At 36.9% G+C, this 21,843-nt stretch overlaps 1 protein-coding gene across 1 annotated transcript; it reads right to left on the bottom strand.

Moving 5' to 3' along the window:
- Window positions 1-15,826: 15,826 nt before the first annotated feature.
- LOC145114606 (glutathione S-transferase-like) lies at window positions 15,827-17,107 on the bottom strand. The gene is made up of 3 exons (XM_079050652.1): window positions 16,697-17,107; window positions 16,564-16,612; window positions 15,827-16,413 (listed from the first exon to the last, which is right to left on the bottom strand). Exons 1-3 carry the CDS (start codon window positions 16,841-16,843, stop codon window positions 15,977-15,979), a joined length of 633 nt encoding a protein of 210 aa, XP_078906778.1. The 5' UTR covers window positions 16,844-17,107; the 3' UTR covers window positions 15,827-15,976.
- Between the last annotated feature and the right edge of the window lie 4,736 nt (window positions 17,108-21,843).

Raw genomic sequence — 21,843 nt, 5'->3', positions numbered from 1 at the left:
TTACCTTAATTAAACAAACTGGTTTAAGGTAGTTAGTACATCTGTAGTTACTTATATACAATACTACTGTACATCGTCATTCTCCCATAACATTTATATTGTGATCTTCTCACATAAACGGTAATGTAAACTATTTTCTGGTAATAATAGTCATTCTTGGGAAAAACATTAACTTTTACAAAAGAACAAACTTACAAAACAGTCGGGTCTTGGTAGAAGACTACTTTAGTAGAAAATATAGGATTTTCTAGGAAGTACACAAACATTTACATCAAACACTTACAAACATTTACAGCAAATATTTACAAACACTTTCTTCAAACTTATACAAACAATGACACTAAAATACTTATGAACTCACTAGCTTTAATGTTGATCTACTCTTTCAAAATAACTTGTATTCTCAAGTCACCAGTAGACAGGTACCGATGACCAGGTCTTGAGAAGACGGAGCACGTTCAAGACTCGTCTTTTATTTTGATTCATATTTTGGTGTCTTTCAAACTATTCAGAACACACTTGTATTAAATTATACTATTAATGCAATGGATGATGTTGATGCTTGTTTTACTATTATGCATTGTTATGATACTGTACATGACGTCATCCGCCCCCGAACGTTTCCGCCGTTCTAGCTTGGGGGTGTGACAATGGGGAAAGGCTAAGAATATATAAAGCCGATAACTTTGTGGCTATGGGGGTCTAGAGGAGTCCAGATCTGAAGTTACAACTTACAATCATACTCAACTTCCAAAAATGGCTCCAAAGTGGGCTAAAAAGACCCTAAACTCTTGAGTGGAGATATCTAACAAGAATACGATCAAGGTAATGAATTTTTACCTTAAAATGAATGCCAAAACGAAGTAGATGCTGGATCTATAAGCTCCTTCTCGTTCCAAGCTTCTCAATCTTCAAGTCTCTTCAAGAAATGCACCAAACACATACTCTTTAGCCTCACACACACTCAAAATAGGAGGTTAGATCGATTAGGGTTTGTTTCTGGACGTGAAGGTGGTAAGGGAGGCTGGAGGAAGGACTTAAGGTCCTTTAAATAGGGTGAGAACCCTAAAAATTAGGGTTTTCATAATCAGCTCCAACTCCTCGAGTTGGGTCCTCCAAGTCGTCGAGTAGGTTCTAAGTTCACGCGGCCTGATCTGTTTCTACACGACGAGTTGGGGCCTCAAACTCGTCGAGTAGGCTTCCTTAATTACGTAAAATCCCTAAAATCTCATTCCTGGAATTCAGAATGTTACAACACTCCCCCACTTGAACTAGGCTTCGTCCTCGAAGCCTGCTGCAGTGAACAAATCCGGATAATGCTCTTGCATCCCAGCCTCCGGCTCCCAAGTCTACTTGGATCCTATCCGATGCTGCCACAGATACCTTTACCAAAGGTATCTCCTTAATATGCAGAACCTTTTCCTTTCCTTCCAAGACGGCCACCAGCCTCTCGACGTAGTCCACATAAGGTATCATCGTCCGACACGCACTTTCGCAACTGTGAAACATGGGAAGTGCTATGAATCTGACCGAGCTCCTCAGGAAGACCCAGTTGATACGTCGCCTTGCCAACCTTGGCAAAACCCGAAATGGCCAGATATATCGGGGACCCAATTTCCCTTCTTCCTGAAGCGGAGGACACCCTGAAAACCTGAAGTTCTCGCCAGAACAAAATCATGGGTCATACACGGCTGCCGATAATTCTCTACTGGAAAAGAGATTATATATTCTTTCAAGAGAAGGCTCATTCAATGACCGACTTTCCAGGGAGAAAATGAACAACGGGAGGCAAACTGGGTGATGAACCCTTCTTGTGCTGATATGATAATGCTTTCCTTAGCTCCCGAACCAACATACATAAAACAATCAACTAACAAGCATAAACACTCATACCTGGCCCAATCAACCTCGGGCTGGAATATCAGGCATGCCTACGACGGGTCCAGTCATCCCTAGGATGGAATACCCTTGTATCACACACATGTTTGGCCCAATCAACCCTCGGGTTGGAATACCAAACACGTCAGTTCCAATCAATCATAGGGTCCGGTCATTCTCATGATAGAATACCCTATATTGGAATACCACTATATACATAACTCGGGTCTAAACCCATAACTTGAGATCCAAGGGTATATCCTTGCATCTCGCCCAAAATCCTCTGATTTGTCGCAACCGATTATGACTCACCGACCCACAACAATACATCCATTCCGAAAGCGCTCAAACAGGAGAGATAAACCATTACAATCTCTAAGCCCACAGGCTATGACTAGAATACTCCTACGTGGTCCTCAGCATAGGTCTAGATTGCCTCTGAGCCCACAACATGAGTCTAGTATGCCCTCTCCGACCCTCAGCTCATGACTGGAATGCTCCCGATCACTATCAATACTGTCGCCAATCCATCAGCCGCCCAACACTCTGGGCCTGAAGGTATTCACCTTCCTCCATTGCCCAAAAAAGCCTAATCAATGTCCTTCACAGTATCAAACAAGCACCACAACACTAAAACCCTGCCCCGTACGATTTCTTTATAGAACGAGTTGCTACCCAAGAGTTTTCAGGCTCTCCTTCATGACCACCGACCGTTCCCAAGGTGATAACCAGCAAGTCTAGAAACCTACAGTTCCACAGGTTATCATCATAGAGTAACATGCTCCTTACTAGAAGACAAACCTACCGATCGCCATAGCATATCAGCACATTCAATACCCAAACATAGATCCAAGAGAATACATGTAGAGTCTTCAATGTGACTGGACTGCCTCACCGGGCCTTCAGCCTATCTGGACCACTCTCAAAACCTTCAGCGTGTCTGGACCGCCTCTCCGAGTCTTCAGCCTGTCTGGACCGTTCTTCGGGCCTTCGTTCTGACTGGAACGCCCCATTGGGCCTTCAGTCTATCTGGGCCGCCCTAGGTCTGTTAAGCAAAACCCTGAACCCATCCTGGTGCCCTTTCCATAAATAACCAACTCTCCCCCACTTGGGGTTCAAACTCTTGATATCCGTAGACTAAAATTCCGACTTAACCTGTAACCTTCCATTTAAAATCAATTAGATAAATAATAAACTCTAAATCCATGAGATGTAATTATTATTATTATTTTATAGCCAAATCAATAATATTTAGTGGGGTGTTGGTTTCGGGGAGCCAAATGATATGATTTGGATTTTCGGGGGTTAAAGTGTAATTTCCGGGACTTATTTTGTAAAGATTTTCAGAAGTTAGGAGTTGTTTGGTATCATTTGGACTTATATTGAATAGATTCTTGGGGGCAGGGGCTAAAGGGTAAATTCTGGGGCTTAGTTTGAAGAAGATCTGGTAAGGAGGGACTAGTTGTGACAAAGTTGTATGGAAGTTTGGAAGGAACACGGGATCAACCCGATATCCTTTTTCCCTCCCGTATTCGTGACTCAACCCTAACCCTAGGGCACACAACTTCAGCCGCCACCATGGGAGTTCCTTCAGCCGCCGTTTGTAACACAAAGATCTGTCGCCCCCGCTACTGTGTCGTCGAACGTCGCCATCGCGACACTTGATGCCAGAGACATCGTGGGTAACCGAAGAACCGCCGAGGACCGGAGAAACTTGTTATGTTCGTCATATATGGGTCGTGAGCCGCCAGAAACGCTCGGTAAGTCAACCAAAACCCACCTTCTTCTTTCTCTCTCTTGTTGTTTTCTGTGGATACGAAGTTGGAGACGTCGTTACCATTGTCGGTGGTCGTGGGGCCACTGTTTCATCTTTCCGACGACGACTACCGCTTAGGCGGTGGCTGTGTGGGTGTATGTTCGAGTATTTAAATTGTTGTCGGTGTTTGTCTTGTTGTTTGAGCCATTTTTGTCCGAAAATCCAAGGAAGACCCGCCACCACCACCTCATGCCGCCACCAGCCACCACCATGGGTGGCTATGAGTATATATATATATATATATATATATATATATATATATATATATATATATATATATGATTGTGTGAATGTGTTGTGTGTCCCAGGTTGTTTTGATGAAGTTTGGGTCAAAATTATAAGCCACCACCATTGGAAATGGCGGCTGCGGCCGCTGCCGCCGCCGACCACCACTACCCGAGGTGGCAGTGGGTGGTGCCTGACCTAGTGGAACCCTAATGGACCTAAAAACTTAATCTTGGACTTGGTTGGCTTGTGTTTGGGTTGGAAACCCTAATTAGGGTTTAGAAAACCCTAATTTTGGAAATGTGAGTTTTGGATTTGTCGGGACCCGCGTTTGGACCATTAGATTTGGAATTTTGAATTACACTCAGCCACATTGCATGTTTGGACTAATGGACTTAATGGATTAAGTCCTTAATGGGTTAAGTAGGAACACTTAACCCTAATCGTTATTTTATGTGAAAAACCCTAATTGGGTTTGGGTTTGGGTTCTTGTTGGGCCATTTCTTGGGCTGGGTTGTTGTGGGCGTTCGTGGGCCAAATGGAAACATGTTTATGGACTAAGGAAATTATTGGGCTTTAGGATAAGGCCCATTGGAAAGGCTTGGGCCCAATTTGGAAAATTGGGCCATAAGTGGGCCATAGTTGGGCCTTGATGATTGTGAGATACTGGACCATCGGAATGCCAAATGTTTAGGCTAGGATAAATGGTTGGGCCATAAGATAAGTCCATGTAGAGGTTTGGGCCCAATTTGGAAAATTGGGCCATATGTTGGGCCTTGGTTCATTGATTGGTTTTTGGGCTTTTCAGAGTGCGTGTTTGGACCTTGGTTTTGGACCAAGTTAGGTTATGGGTAAAATATTATTTTTACCCCAAGTATGGACTTATGGTTATGTATTGGAACCCAATTATTAATTGGGTGTTGTTTTGATATGGACAGTTCGGGAATCTGTCATCCAGCAGCTAGGGTTTTATCCGCATGACTTCAGCAGTGTGAGATGAGTCTCCTCACCATACCAATGGGTCAAAGGCACCAAGGCCGGCCCATTTTATGATATGTGGTACACTAGTTGATGCAGTTATATTGTTGGATTTTGTGTACTATAACACTCCTATGGTGCACATACAATCCTAATAGCTTTGGATCTAAGTTTTCTCTAGTTATACATGCAACAAAAATTTCCAAAGGTAGATACCTACAACTAGCATACAATATTGACATATGAATCATAAAAGTAAGTTACAAGATTACCTCTTTGATCGCCCAACCACTCTGGAAACCGTTATCCGAACAACAACAGACAAGTGTTTTAAACCTTTCTTTAAGATATGTCACTCAAGTTACAATCTTGGAGTATGACTCTAAGAATTGTTTTGGAACGAAGTATGACTCATCTTCCTGATCTAACCATTTCAACAATTCATGACTCCTCTTCTTAGTCATAAGAATGCACTAAGATGACCTTTAGAGGACTAATTGTGATATGATTTCTAAATCATTAAGATGATCACAAACATGATACTAAAGTACTCTCCCATCTTTTCAGATTTGAGAAACTTTTATCTTTCTGCCTAATTTGATTCTTCCCATTCGTTCTGCCATACATTGAGACTTTTCCAATGTTTCAGAATTATACTTAAACTTGTAAGTATAACCATATTTACTAAACTTTAGTAAATCAAATAGTTTTAACGAGCTTTGTGGTGGACATGACCAGTGCACAAGAATGTGTACTCGATCCCTTTAGTCCTTCACTTGACTCACACATCCATGTGAACAAGTAATTAGTCTTGATTTTCCAATGCTTGCAAGTTCTCATTCATCATACTATTCAACTTGCATGATTCCAAGTTTCGGTCCAATTGAAACTTGGGTGATGAGGAACTTTCCTGATTTGGTAAATTTAGACACTACCACAAATGAAAGAATCAAATCCATTTTCCAATATTGTTGTCAGTGGAATCATATAAGCAACAATTTTCCATAAATGTCATTGTAAGGATACTCCAAATAAATAAAATTAAACAATTTTCTTTTATTTTAAAACTTTGCAGAAAAACTTATCCTTACAATCCACATGGAAAATTGTTGTTATCTATTCCTTAGCAATATATCATAACTTCTTAACCACTGCTCAAAATTCTGATGCGATCGAAATCCACCTTCGCGATCAGAATCAGCATATACTTCCTTTAAGATTTCTCTCTATTCTTTGATTCTTAAAACATCAACATGTGACCCAGTCACATCATGTAATGAGGATCTCAGAATAGAACTTAACAGAGTTAGATAATGGGCTCTACCTGATGTAGAGTCAAACTTATTGACTTTAACATCCTTAGGTAAATTTGGCAGCTTTGCAATCAACGCCCCTTCTTTTGGCAAAATAAACATATCGACCCTTTGGTAATGGGACTATCTCAGACTTAGCCTTTCTCTTTACCATTTGGTCAACCGGGTTGACTATGGCCAATCCCTTTCCATTGGGAAGAGAATGCTTTTTCTGGATTTCCAGTGTCACCATTGTCACTGTCCATAAAGTTTTTGGGAAGTTGATCTTCTAATCAAATTTGCTTTACTATCGTTCTAAATCATTGCTGATTCAGCAGCACCAAGCAAATAGATATGATCATTAAGGTTCATGTCATAGTCTGTTTCATAGTAGTCCCAAAGGAACTCACTATGTGACTTAGAAAGTGATTGAACATCCAACTTTCTCAAGACTTTGACACCCAACTCTCCCGGCTTGTCAATATGTGACTTCATCTCTAAGATGTGATCACACATAGACCTTGCTTGCCATTAGGGCTTGAGTGACCTTGAACTTGTGGGTTAGGGAGAATAATTGGAGGAGGTGGAGGAAGAGAAGTATGACTTCCATGAGCCAAACTCGGGAAGTCATATTCATTAGGAAAGCTTGGTTTGGGAAGATCATTGTTGTCTAAACCAGACATCAACAATGGGAGAAATTCACGTAAAGTTGATTTAAGTCCTTAATATAACACCCAATATGATATATTAAGGCTAGGACCCAACAAACTATTTTATAACTTGGAAGAGGGATGCCGTAATCCAAGCTATAAAATATTTAAAGGTAGGTGAATGACGATTCACCAATTTCCACCAAGATAAACGAAATGTATTATTAGGTTTTAATTGGTTTTGAAACTCCTAGATTCTTTTGAGATTCATTGAACTTTTCAATGACATGTTTCAATCTCGAGTGTGCCTTTCAGGTTTTGTGACTGGGATGCCGAGGATCACAAAACAAGGTGTGAAGTAACCATGCAAACATACTTGGTACCCTTAATATTTACCCCTCAATCGATGTGCCGGTTAACCACGCACGCTCCAACGATACTATGATAAACATTAAGTTACCCTTTGCCTACCTTGTTAAGTCCAGGTTAGTGTGCCGGTTAACCACACACGCTCCACCAACAGCTTAAACAAAGTGCAAAGTGTAATTTCATGGATTAGCACCTTATTCACATTTTCCTGAGTAACTAAGATTGGGAATTTATAAGTGTTTAGTTACTTAGTATTTATCATTATACTTATAATGAAGGGAGAATTATAGTCCTTGTCCTACCTGTTCGGCTAACGACCCTCCACCGGTCAAGGAAGCGGTGAGTGAGAGTGGACACCCATTAAACTGCCATTTTATAGGCAGTAACCTTATACCCCCCTTATAGACCGACTTCGTGAATGAGGCCTACTAATGGTAAGACGACTTGCTCTTATACATATAATATATTAAACTTTTAATATTATAATAGTATAAGGGTGTATTTTACACATTTAAAATACTTGGTGGTTTAATCTATTAATTAAACTAGACTTTTAATTTAATTAAACTCAAACCATATATTTATGGATTAATAATACTCTTTTAATTAAACCTTTTAATTAACTATTAATAAAGTCCATAAGAGTTAATTTGAACTATTCAACAAAACATCATAATTTCAATTATTAAACTCAAAATTAAAACCATTTAATTAATTGTTTAAGTTATGAACCCAAGAGTTTTAGAATTCAATTCTTTTTTTCATAAAAAACTTTTCTCAAATTCCAAAACTTGAGGGCAAGTTTTGTAATTCTTGAAAACCTTTGGATTCCATAACTTATGGAATTAATGGTGTTTTATGATGAAACTTTCCATGTTCCATAACTTAAGAACAAGTTATGGAATTCTTTAAAACATTAACACCAAATTTTGTAACTCCATAAAAACTTTGAATCAAATTTTTTTTTAAAAAAAAAAACTTTCATATCCATAACTTATGGAAGTTTCAAAAACCCTTAAGATCACAACTTTAAAAAAAACTTTTGAGCTCCAAAATTTTATGACAAAATATGTAACTCCTTAAAACATTTAGATCAAACTTTTAAAACTAATAAAATAATCATATCATTTTATCTTTTACTAAATTTGACCTAATTCAACTCATATAGCAAATGATTCAAATTTTACAAATAATTAGTTTTTCACAAAAACAAGTAATTATCTTAAAATTTGACAAACGTCATGTTTTTTTTCCTTTTTTTTCCAACTTTGAAAATAAAACATTTGCATCAATATAACAGAAAACAACCCATGGCTCTGATACCACTGTTGGGTTTTGAGCATTCTAACACTCCTATGGTGTACATGCAACCCTATAAACCTTGGATCTATGTTTTCTCTATTATACATGCAAATATTAACTATTCCAAGGTTTCATCCTAACTAGCATATTATGAAGCACCTATACTACAAAGTTCTAGTTAGATGACATACCTTTTGATGTAGCTTGATGTCTTCAAGCTTTAAGAGCTTAGCCCCAATAGTGTGGAAGCCTCAAATGGAATCACAAATCACCAAAACACCTTGAAAGAACTTGAGAGAATATGTATGCACACTAAAATCGGCCCACTCTTATTTTCACACACTTGTACCAATTTTGTGAGCCAAGGACCCCTTTATATATTATGGAGGATTAGGGTTACATCCATGTAAACCCTAATACCCATGACCTTTCATTTACATAGGATTCATGGGTTAAAAGCTCCATGGACCATCCATGAAAGCTTAGCCCAACCTAAATGAACTTGGCCCATTCCATATATATAAGAGTCCATATTTAATTAGTTCTTTTTGATCACTTAATTAATTCTAAATTAATTCTTGATCAATACTAATTAAATAATATGATTCCATATTAATATATTAGAACTTATAATATATTAATATAAATCATAAATATACTATTCTCAAAAGATTATCCATATAAATTGTGCCGGTGAAGTGCAACCCAAATGGACCATGCCGGGTCGGGTCAAGTACATACCAAATATAGTTATGGACTTAGACATTAATCCAACACATAAAACCTTCCACACCTACCCATATTTGACTCAAGTATCATCACAACGCCCTAACAGTATACATAAGCATAGGCGAGCGCTCAATCCTCACTCCTAGAGGAAGGATAAATATCTCACAGCTGGCCGACTGACCCTGCACAACTCATCCATCCTACCACTAACTGCCACACGACCCTCCATTGGTGCCAAATGACTATCGCATGAATACAATCACATACCCCACACTTTAAACAATCTTAGGCTAAAAGATTCAATCCCACAACGGTTAGACTTAGACGAGAGCTGCGCAGCAGGACCAAACCTCTCAACATAAGATCCTTTAAACCATGCAGTATGTGACTTAGCGTATCCACTCAATAGCCAGCTCACACGCGAAAGAGTCACAGATCATCTCAACAAGAGAACCCTATGGGAACTAAGGCATCATATAATCAGGCAACTCTATCATGCAATTCCTGAAGATCCCTAGCCTATAACTAGCATGTTGTTTTAACATATCACAATAATAAATAATTGTATGGTATTTTGGGGTCTACTACTGGCTCCGGCTGATCGTACACATCACATCTCCTTACTTATTTTGAAAACCATTTTGAAAATCATTTTGAAAACCTTTCCTTAGTTTGAGACTGGATTCACACGAGTGTTCCTCCAATTCACTCAAACCAAGGCTCTGATACCAACTTGTAACACCCATAAAATTCAAGCCAATTTAAAACTTTTTCAAGATATTCAAAACCATTATTTATTACAAATTTGTTTTCAAAATAGTTTAAACATCAGAGTATCCCAGAAATCCAATCATAACATGTGAGGATGTGTACGATCACGCCTTCGCCTTCCCGCGATCATCTGAGGTACCTGAAACAATAATCCATAAATGTAAGCTCGAAGGCTTAGTGACCTACCCCCAGAATACCCATACACACAAAAATACACATATAATCACAAACAGCATACTATGGGTCCAATCAACCATCGGGTTGGAATGCCAACATACTATAGGTCCAATCAATCATCGGGTTGGAATACCCCCGACCCTCAACCATCGGGTTGGAATGCCAACATACTATGGGTCCAATCAACCATCGGGTTGGAATACCCTTGACCCTTAACCATCGGGTTGGAATGCCAACATACTATGGGTCCAATCAACCATCGGGTTGGAATACCCCCGACCCTCAACCATCGGGTTGGAATGCCAACATACTATGAGTCCAATCATCCTCGGGATGGAATACTCTCGCCTAACAATCAGGATGGAATACCCTTAACTACCAATCTAACAGGTGCACATATATCAGGTAAGCACATAACAGTCTACAGACAGTCAAACCGATCTACAGATCACTAAGTATAGCAACATCCTATCTATCAGGATACCGATCTAACAGATCTTACAAATAATAGAGCATGATAACGATCCAAATGGCCGGCCTTGGTGCCTTAGACCCTTGAGTATAGTGAGGAGAACTCAGCTCGCAGTAGGGCTGTGGTGACAATATCCAACTCCCGAATCACATCTACGAACTCAGCCGCCTATAACCACCATATGACTAATTCCATTAAAATCCCAAACTACTAAATTACCCTCAGAAGTCAAACTTGGTATGAATGGTTTTGACTTATTTAAAATGAGAATGCTTTTACTCTAATCGTCTTTTGAGATAATGTATGAATGGTTTTCACTTATTTAAAATGAAAATTTTTACTTGGTATTTTCGGGACGTTACAACAAGTAACATGCTCGTGATTAGGGGTGAGCATCGAAACAGGGTACCCGCTTTTGGAACCGGAACCGTATCGGAACCGTCGGTTCTGGAACCGGAACCGCCTTAGGCGATTCCGATTCTGGTTCCTAAAATTGGGGAACTGCCTTAAGCGGTTCCGGTTCCGGTTTTTATTTTTTCGGAACCGCTACCTACAGGGTACCCGACGGAACCGGTTTGTTTATATATATATATATATATATATATATATATATATATATATATATATATATATATATATATATATATATATAAAGGATGAATTGACTACCATTAGACATTGCCATATATTAAAACTGATGTGTTAATTTGCTTTCTGCACCTCTAAAATCGAAATTGCATACAACACTTTAGCATGTTAAGCCTTTATAACATATAATAAGTAAGGAACTAATTGGAGTGGAAATTCGGATATTTAATATCCTGTCCTTTAAATTTGAACATTGAATCACATAACTTTTAAATGTTTTCTTTGCTATCAAATTCAAATCACTGTTTCTTTGTCTTATTTTTTTATTAGTTTGTAAAATGTTTAGATATATATTCTCTGTTTGTTTAAATTACCTCTCAAACTTTTGCTTATCTTTCAAATAAATTAAAGTTTTCATCATCAATGTTTATAACATGTAATCGTTTGTTTATTTACGTCGTAATCGTCAATGTTTATAAAAAATAAAGAAAACAACCGGGTACCCGGTACCAGAACCGGTTCCGCGGTTCTGGGACCGGTTCCAAAATCTGAAAAACCGGTGTAACCGGTTCCGTTTCTGGTTCCTACATTCTCAGAACAGCCGGTTCCGGTTCCGATTCCGGTTCCAGACAATTAAGACGGGTAGCTGCTTATGCTCACCCATACTCCTGATAGTAGGATGTTGTAATTTGCATGAAACTTCAACTTATGGAAGTCTTGAGTATGAATTAGTGGGAGAGGAGAGAGACTCACCGGAAGTTTATAAAGTTATTAATATGGGAGTGTGTATAACAGAAAAGTCGGTTTCTAGTAGTTTGTAAGTCATTTCTTAAATGTGGTTGGTGGGTCGAAATGTGTAGCTCATGTTTGCTATAGTTATATGTGTTGGATTTTGTAGGGTGTTTATATTTAGATTTTGTAGGGTGTTTGGATTAGGGGTGAGCATTTGGACCGAACCGGCTCTTGGACCGGACCGATTATGGAGAAAATTATGGATCGTGGACTGGACCGGACCGGACCGGATGAGTCGTGTCCGTATCCATGTCCGTGTCCGGGTCGGGGTCCAGGTTCGGGTTTTCCAGTTCTTGGACCCGTTTGGACCGGTACAACTTTAATTGCATAGAGTACAAGTCGTTAAAAATAAGTGTTTGAGTTTGATAGAACTCGTTAAAACAAATATGTTATTGGGTTTGATACGATACAACTTGTAAAAATGATTACGTTTCCGTTTCATGCATAACTAATCTACCTTGATGTTATAATATTATAACTTGCAAAATTAATTTTCCAAATAAAAGCAACTAACATATAAATCAAGCTCACCAAGATCCCTTTCATATGATTTATCTGTCAAAGATACATAAAATTCAGAATTATAGTCTAAAATAATAGTTAAAAAGCTGAAATATTTCAGTTTTGATAGCTCAACTTTAAAGGATTGTAACTCACTGAATATAATACAAAAATCAACAAACTTATAGTCTAAATTCATCTACAAACTATAAACTAAATGTTGGAAAAAACCGCAGGTCAATCCGACTTAAAACGAATGAGTTATTGTTGTTTAAAAATTTTCACAGATTACAAAATTTTAAAAATTTTGTTGAAAAGCTGAAAATTTTCCGCTTTGATAGCTCAACTTTGAAAGACTGTAACTCAATGAATATAATACCAAAATCAACAAAATTATAGTCTAAATTCATCTACAAACTGTAAATTAAACGTTGGAAAAAACCGCGTGTCAATCCGACTTAAAACGAATGAGTTATGGTTGTTTAAAATTTTTCACAGAGTACAAAATTTTAAAAATGTTGCTGAAAAGCTGAAATTTTTCAGCTTTGATAGCTCAACTTTGAAAGACTGTAACTCATTGAATATAATACCAAAATCAACAAAATTATAGTCTAAATTCATCTACAAACTGTAAATTAAACGTTGGAAAAAACCGCATGTCAATCCGATTTAAAATGAATGAGTTATGGTTGTTTAAAAATTTTCACAGATTACAATTTTTTTAAAAGAATCGGGTCCAACCGGTTCTAAACCCGGTAAAAACCGGACCAGACTGGGAAAAAAACCGGACCGGTTTTGATAGATTCCTAGAACCAAGAACCGGTCCGGGGGTCCAAAAAAACGGTCCGACCCGGTCCCGTTCACAGGTCTGGTCCGGTCCACCGGTCCAAATGTTTACCCCTAGTTTGGATTTTATATGGTGTTTATATTTCTTTATAATTATTTAAGAAATAAGTGGAAGTACTGAATTCAGCAAAAAATAATACAGAATGATAAAATTGTCATTTTCATTATTATATATAGTAATTCGAGGTTCCAACCAAACATTTTGTTAAAAATTTAGATCTTAAAAATTCAGATTATCTTAAAATTTAAGACATTTTAAAATTTTATTTAAAAAATATATATCCTACCAAACATAATTATGTTTGTTAATCTACAACTCAACTGTATTCTGTTTACACTCATAACTCATGACTCATCACGAACCCAAAGTCTTTTCTTATTTATTTATCTAAATCTAATTTATGACCGAAAAAGTTAACACGTTGTAGTTGAAAAATAATATTTTAAATAAATATCCACCACTAAGTACCAACCTTTAATGGTAGACCCCACCACGTAATACACGTCTAGCTTCTTTTCATAAAATTTATCACCCAGTTGTTACGTTGAGCGTAAGCATATATGGATATAATCCTCATGATTTGACTTTCCAAACAGGTTACATGCACATTTCAATTTTTAATTGGAATATTAGATTGTTTTCTTTCATGCAAAAATCAAACAAAAACCTTTTTATTTTATTTTAAGAGAAAAAAAAATCTATTTAACCGTTTATTCCTGCCCATCCAACCAAATAGGCAGGATGGCTGTAATGTGGGCCAAATTGGTCTTATATTTAAACCCATAACAATTTTTTTTTTTTTTTTATAATTTTTGTGTTGTCTATATATTTTAGTATAATTATTATTGTTGTCGAGACATGTCGAGTTCAGTTTATTATCCGAGACCGGAGGTGCAGGGTGTATACTTAGAGTATTAAATGTGAACTCGGGTATACGAGATCCGAAGACAGCGCCCCAGGATACATGGTTTCAAGTGGCAGCGCCCCTTTGCGGGGTCCAAGGGGTATAGCCCTTAAACGGATTTCTATATAAGAAAATAGTTAAGCCATGTATTTTTCCGTCAAAAACCTATTGATGACATTATGGTGATGTAAGCATCAGTTGTGTCCAAAAACCATCCCTTTTTGGTGCCAATTTGGTGTAACTAACATTTAACAATTTTTACTTCTTTGTATAAATACAAGGTAAATGTTCGACGGAAATGGTTGATCTTTTATAGATATGAAATTTATATTTTGTTATTCTCTGTCTCTCAAAAACACAAAATATCAAGGTATTTTATGTTTTATGGTTTGGATTAGGCATGTGATCCAAATTAGATTCCTTGGTATTATCCCACTTATAAATTCGTGTAACCTGAGACTATAAGAGATGAATTATGAAAAATGATATAATCACGATCAAAATAATATCAAAACATTATTGTTATTCTGAAATTCTTATTTCTAACAATGATATAATCACATTTAAAATAATATTGTTATTTTGAAAAAAAAATGAAGGAATAAAAGTAAAAAGAAAAAAATGAAGGAATAAAAGTGTTAGGCAACTCCCATATTAAACTATATATTTACAAGGTTTTAATATTTTAAACACAAACCAACTAGCACAATAGAGTCAAAACTCTATCAACCTTTTTAATGTTTAAACCCGACACAATTATCTTTCAACTTTTTTAATGTTTAAATCCGACACAATTACACCGTATTTGTTAAGTCTAAATATAATACAAAATTTGGTGTTAATATTATTTCTAATTTTCTTTACATGAAAGAATAGGATTTGGTGGGTTACATATGCCACTACATATATAATATATAACTAGAAAGGTTACCCCCGCTACGCGGGGGCCAGAAGCTTTCAATGTTGTTTCCGAATTGATAAATATGACAGACATAGAAAGTGCAAGGATGAAAAGTCCGGACTTTGCCCCAGACAAAAAATGTAAAAGTTTTGACTACAAGGACCAGAAGTGTGAAAATGGCTAAAGAATTAAAGGGGTATGAATTAGCAACTTTTTAGAAAAGGGATCAAAGTTGTCAAACCGTTAAAGTTTTGTGGCCAAACTTTAAATATTAAAAGGTTCCAAAAAAGTGTAAAAATATTGATTGCAAGGACCAAAGGTGTCAAAATGGGTAAAGAATAATGACCAAAGTTGCCAAAAAACATCCAAATTTAATATTCCTAACTTCCAACAATAATACAGGGACCAATTCTGCCAAAAAAATGGGAGGTTGAATGGAACACAAACAAAACAAAAGGACATGAATAATTAATTAAAGAACTATAGGGACCGGATATGTAAATCAAGAGACCAAACTTGGACAAAGTATCACAAATTTACTATTCCTTTCTTCCACAACTTTAATATATATATATATATATATATATATATATATATATATATATATATATATATATATCTGAAGTTATTTCAATGATCAAAATTTTATTTTATTATTTGTTGAAAGGGCAACAGATACATTGCACACACACAAGGCATTACAAACATCTAAATCTCATTAAACATCAAATTTAATGAGTAGATCTTTCCAAACCATAATTAAGACCTCGTTGTGATTGCTTGCTTAGGTGGTAATTGCTTTGATCCAGCCAGGCCTTGACTGGATTTCGGCAGCCCACGCGCTGACATTCGGCCGCGCGTCAAACAGCTTCTTCACCCGCGTTCCCATCAAGTACTTGATGGTAGGGAGGTGGTGGAGATCCGCCAAAGCGAAGCAATCTCCGCCCAAATACTTGCTCTCCGACAGCCGTGATTCGTACACGTCAAGCAACCCCTCCATTTTCTTCTCGTACTCTTCCACAATCGCCTCGTCGGTAGTCATCCCAAACATCGGCTTCAAAAGAAGCTCCCACACCAGTTTCGAAGCTATCGGTTCATATTTCTGGGACTCCACTTCCATCCACACTGCCAGTTTCGCCATTTTCTTAGGATCCTCGAATATCAGATCGTTACCCTTGTCGGCATACGCGTGTGCTATGTATTGAGTAATTGCCCTTGATTCTGAACCAAATTAATTAGTTCACCAAATTCCTAGGTTAAATTGATCACTTCATTATAACTTACAAGCTACAAACTAATAAACAAAATCTTAAATCATTTCGAAACAATAGGAATTCCTTATACAAACTAAAATCGACAGGAGATCCTTACCGAACAACTTGAGATCACCATCCTCAAACGCTGGAACTTGACCGAATGGCTGCAGAAGTAGAGACAGATACAATACATCAATCCAAATGAAATTAGAACATTATAGTATATAGATAAATTCGGTTTAACTTACGTTCCGGGTAAGGAATTCAGGTTTCTTGTGTTCATTTTTCGCCATGTCGATGATTATGAACTCATACTCAATATCCTTCTCAGCGAGGGCAGCTTTGACTCGCTGTGTTGCGGTTGAAATAAGGGATCCATAGAGTTTAATGGCCATGATTTGATTATGGTAAGCAAACTAACAGTAATCTTATCGGTTCAAGAATTTAGGGTTTCTGCAACTTCAATTCACAGAACGAAGATGATGGATCCAGATGTGAGCACTAAATTAAGTGGGGAGTGGGGATATAAATAATAGAATAAGTCCGTGGTTGGAACAGAGCCGAGCAGATTTTCAAGATCTTTTTAAATAGAAAATTCCAGAATATCGAAAAGAAAAAAAAAATCGAAATCGACAGAAAATTCCAGAATATCGATTTCTCTTTCTGAAAAAAAAAAAAAATCGAAATCGAATACATGTGAATAACATTATGTGCAACGGTAGAATCATAAAACATTTTTTTTTAAAATAAATAAATATTTATAAAACGGACAAAATACATGCGTTCCGACAACGTGCCACGTGATCAAATTGGTTCTTTATTTCCCATTTTCAACACACCTTAATTTCCTCTAGTATTTGTGTCCATGCGGCATCTTCTTAATGCAAAAAAAATTTCAAACTGAGTTACCGAATATGGCCTTTTAGCTTTAAACCACATAAATCAATCCTATGAACCCGGTAATTGATCGCCAGCAAATCGCTCCAATCTCGCACTGATTCTTGATTCTTCCATTAGACCAACTCCAACCTTAAGGGGTGTTTCATGTTTGGATATGAAAAAAAAAGGTGTTTATTGCTTATTCTCGCCACAATAAGCTAAGTTTAAGTGTTTAGATAGAAATCCTTAAAAATCAGTTTATTGTGGTAGAGATAAACTAAATAAGCTGATTTTTAATAAACATCTTCACCATTGTTTATTGCTTATTCTCACCGCAAATAAGCTAATAAGCAACAAATTAATAAGCTATAATCTAATTTATCCAAACACCCCTAACAATATATTCTATTCCAACCACACACTAAAAACTTACATCAAAAACATATTTTAATATTATAATAACTTTATCCTTATATTATTTCTTATAATTATATTTAATATCTAAATTAATAATAGAAAATTTTGATTAAATAATTTTACAAAATAGTTTAAGATTATGAATAATTTTAAAACTAAAATACCACGTTACTGAACATGTGTTTAAGTTTATCACAACAAGCTTTTATTATTTTTGATTCTTTTTATTTCCATAATATCCTAACAATTATAAAATATAATATATATAATTATATGGAATCGGTTTAGTGAGCATCACCACATTTGGTTGTGGTTTAATAAAAGAATTTATTGAATAAAATAATAAGATATGTTAGCAAAAGTGATTTGGTGTAGGACTAAACCACCGCCCGTGAAATTTTTTCTCCACAAAAATAGCGTTTCAAATGGCGTATGGTTAGAACGATTTAGACCGCTATCCCATAATAATGACAGTCGATTGGAATTGCTCTAAATCACTCCCTCCCCCCCCCCCCCCACCCCGTGAAATGAGAGATTCAAATTTAAAATTTATTAAGGAGATTTAATTTTTGGAATACCTAATTATCGCCCCTAAATCTCGCCATTTTCTATATATCTAGGGTTATGTTATTGATTTGAAGCAGTAATTGAAGATGAAGAGTGTTAGGGAAGAAGCGCAAGACAGACTAGTTGCTAGAGGTGGTTTCTTATTAGTTGTTATCGTCCTTATTCTCAGATCCATCAGTAATTTTTGGTCAAATACTCTCCCTTTTCATCTATATTATGTTGATAGTGATTGCTCTCCGATGGCCATGGATTTTTGATAATTTTTGCAGTCACCGGGTGATCTTATTCTTTTCCCTTTTTTCTTAACCCAAGACACATTTTGCTTAATGTCATTCTATCTTTCTAAATAAGAGTTTGTATGCTTCACTTTTATAGGTGTTACAAGCAGCTTCAAAGGGACGAGACAGAGAGCACAATATCCAATCTTGATTTTTAAGCTCTAACGATAGGTAACGTTTCTGGCCTAGATTTATTTGATTTCACATTGAATACATGTGTTTGGGGATGGATGAGTACGACTCATTCTTTTATTTCGTTGTTTTCAAAGTTGAGGTTTTGAAAATTTGTTATTACTCTGTATTATATGTATGAAATCTTTCGTTTGTATTTACTGAAGATGAACATTAATTGCTGATATGTCTGAAATGGCTTCCGCTTTTAGATGATTCTTTTGTGGAATTTCCTTTTGATAAATTCTTTTTCAATCTTTTAGTTTTATAATAGATTTGTAAGTTATTTTTATCTTTGTGCTTGATTTCTTGAATAATCAAACTCCTTGAACGGTTTATGAAAAGGTGCCAACACGAGCTTATTTTGCAACCCACAGTAAACCAAAATTGTGAAGGGATTTTGTTGCATAAAATAAATAGTTTTTCACAAAAACCGGCAATGGAAGCTTTAAAATTTTCTTATAAATTTCAAGTTTAGCTACAAAACAAACCATCAAGGATCCTTTTAAAGAGATTAGAATGATATTATAACAACCATAGGGTGTTTAGAAAATATAACCTTTGTAGCCTTTGGACCCTCTTGGATTTGGGGTGTTGAAGTAGATGACAAGAACAAGGAGCTTGATCTTCTCTACAAGTAATCCACCAACAAGAGTAAGGTACCAAAATTGCTAGATTTCTTCATGTACAACTTTGTTCTTGAATCCTTAAGTGCTTAAACAATTAAGCACCAAAAGAAAGACATAAAGTAAACACCAAAAGCTTGTAATATCTTCAAAAGAGGAAAGAGCTCCAAGCTCTTGAAGCTCACAGTTTTGAGAGAGAAGAGGAAGAAGATTTTTTTAACCAAAAACTTGTAATATCTTTGTGACATCCCCTAATTTCTCGGTCAGAAAAGAACGATTTCGTTTATGCTTTTTAAAATAAAATCAGAGTAATCCTTTTAAAAGGTGTTGCAGAATTTGTTCCCATAAAAACATGATAATTATATTATCAAATCATTTCTGAAGAAATGTATTTTATTCACTTAAACCATTGGGATGTCATCGTCAATATAGAAACATAAGCATAAACAGAACTTACACTAGTGATCTACATCTCTTTTAATCTCTCAGTGTAAAGTAACTTCGTATCGATACCTGTGATACAAACAAACTGAGTGGGTCAGGCTTGGGAGCCTGGTGAGCATATAGGGTTTTCAACCCACAATAAATAATTTATTATGCTTAAACATCAAACAATCAACCCAATTACCCAATCCCCATTATCTTATTTATTTCTTAAGGATTTACCCTAAGAATCAAATCTCACTCATTCCTAAGGATTCATCCTAAGGAATAGGCACGAAGTCCATCGCTGCCCAAGGTTCATACAACAGGCACTACGTCACATAGTCGCCGGGTTTATACAATAGGCACTACGTCTCATAGTCGCTAAGGTTTATACAATAGGCACTACGTCTCATAGTCGCCAGGGTTTATACAATAGGCACTACGTCTCATAGTCGCCAGGGTTTATACAATAGGCATTACGTCTCATAGTCGCCAGGGTTTATCTAATAGGCACTACGTCTCATAGTCGCTAAGGTTTATACAATAGGCACTACGTCTCATATTCGCCATGGTTTATACAATAGGCACGAAGTCACATCGTCACCAGGGTTTATCTAATAGGCACGAAGTCACATCGTCACCAAGATTTATACAACAAACACTAAGTCCATAGCTGCCAACATACTAAATCCGTAGCTACCAACATACATCTATACTGTACAAAATTCATAGCTACCAACGTACATCTATACTGTACTTCTATCCCTCATACTTTATCTACCCATGTTTTACCCAACATATTCGAAGATAAAATATATATACATTTTAAATCATTTTAAACATGTATAAAACATTCATTCAACACCCATCTCGAATAAACAAACAACATATATACACATAGCACGTATTTTATATAAAATACTTCATATATATGTGTAAGATGAAAGTGACTACACACTCACCTGATTTAATGAAAATCGGGCAGCAATTCGTTTCCTAAAACGATCGTTTTAATAAAACCGGGAGTTTTATTGAGAAACCGGGCTCTTCGAAAGGTCGGGCTTCAAAACCGAAAAGATAAATTTTTCGGGCTTCTCGGGAATCTCGGGGCGTGTTTCGGGCTTTGGAATAAGTACCGGGGCTTTGGGGGATGTCGGGATAGTAAAAATATGGAAAAAGGGGTCAAAAATGGCAAAATCTCAAAAGTAACCGGGAGGGTTCGCATGACCCTTCTATTTATAGGGTCCGAAGTTGGTCTGGTGGTGGTGGGGTCCGCAGGAGAGGGTGCGCAGGTGGCTGCACGTGCGAAGGCCTCGGTGGCAGCTGCTGATTGGACCGAGGTCTAGTGGTCCATCTGCGAGGCTCGGAGGCTAAGGCGGTGCGAGGCTCGGTCCAGCTGCGAGCTTCGGATTGGGCCTCCCTTCGGTCGAATCAGAATCCGACACGCAGCTACTGTTCATGCGAGGGAAGGCGACACGTGGCTTCGCATGACTCACCAATTTCGGACACGTGGCACTCTTTCAGCGAAGGTGACGTGGCAAAAACGTGACTATGCGAATTTTCTCGGTTTTCGCGCCAAAACTTCTAAAATCCATAACTTTCGCATACGAGCTCCGTTTTTGACGTTCTTTATATGCACGCGTAGGTAAAATTACGTTCTACAACTTTCGTTTAGACTTCGTCGGCTAATTTTGAATTTAATTTTTATATTATTATTTTTAACAGACCGGGACAGGAAATCCGTTAAAAATTCATAACTTCTTCATCCGACGTCCGTTTTCGTCAGACTTTTTACCGTTGTGCTACTAATGACGAGACCTTCGATTCTCGTTTAGGTCGTGTCGGCTAAAAATCACTCGATCTAAAATTCGAGTTTTTAGTTGTCTACTGCTAAGCTGAAACTTAGAAAAATCATAACTTCCTCATACGAAGTCAGATTTGGGCGTTCTTTTTATCGAACTTCTCGGTTTAACGAATACTACGAGTTTCGTTTAGATTACTAAGGCTAAAAAGTAGTTTATCAAAAACTCA

This window comes from Lactuca virosa, chromosome 5 (genome assembly GCF_052849685.1).
Source record: "Lactuca virosa cultivar CGN04683 chromosome 5, Lactuca_virosa_CGN04683_v6, whole genome shotgun sequence".
Classification (NCBI taxonomy): Eukaryota; Viridiplantae; Streptophyta; class Magnoliopsida; order Asterales; family Asteraceae; genus Lactuca; species Lactuca virosa.
Note: the sequence above shows the minus strand (reverse complement) of the source record. Positions and strands in the feature narration are given on the sequence as shown.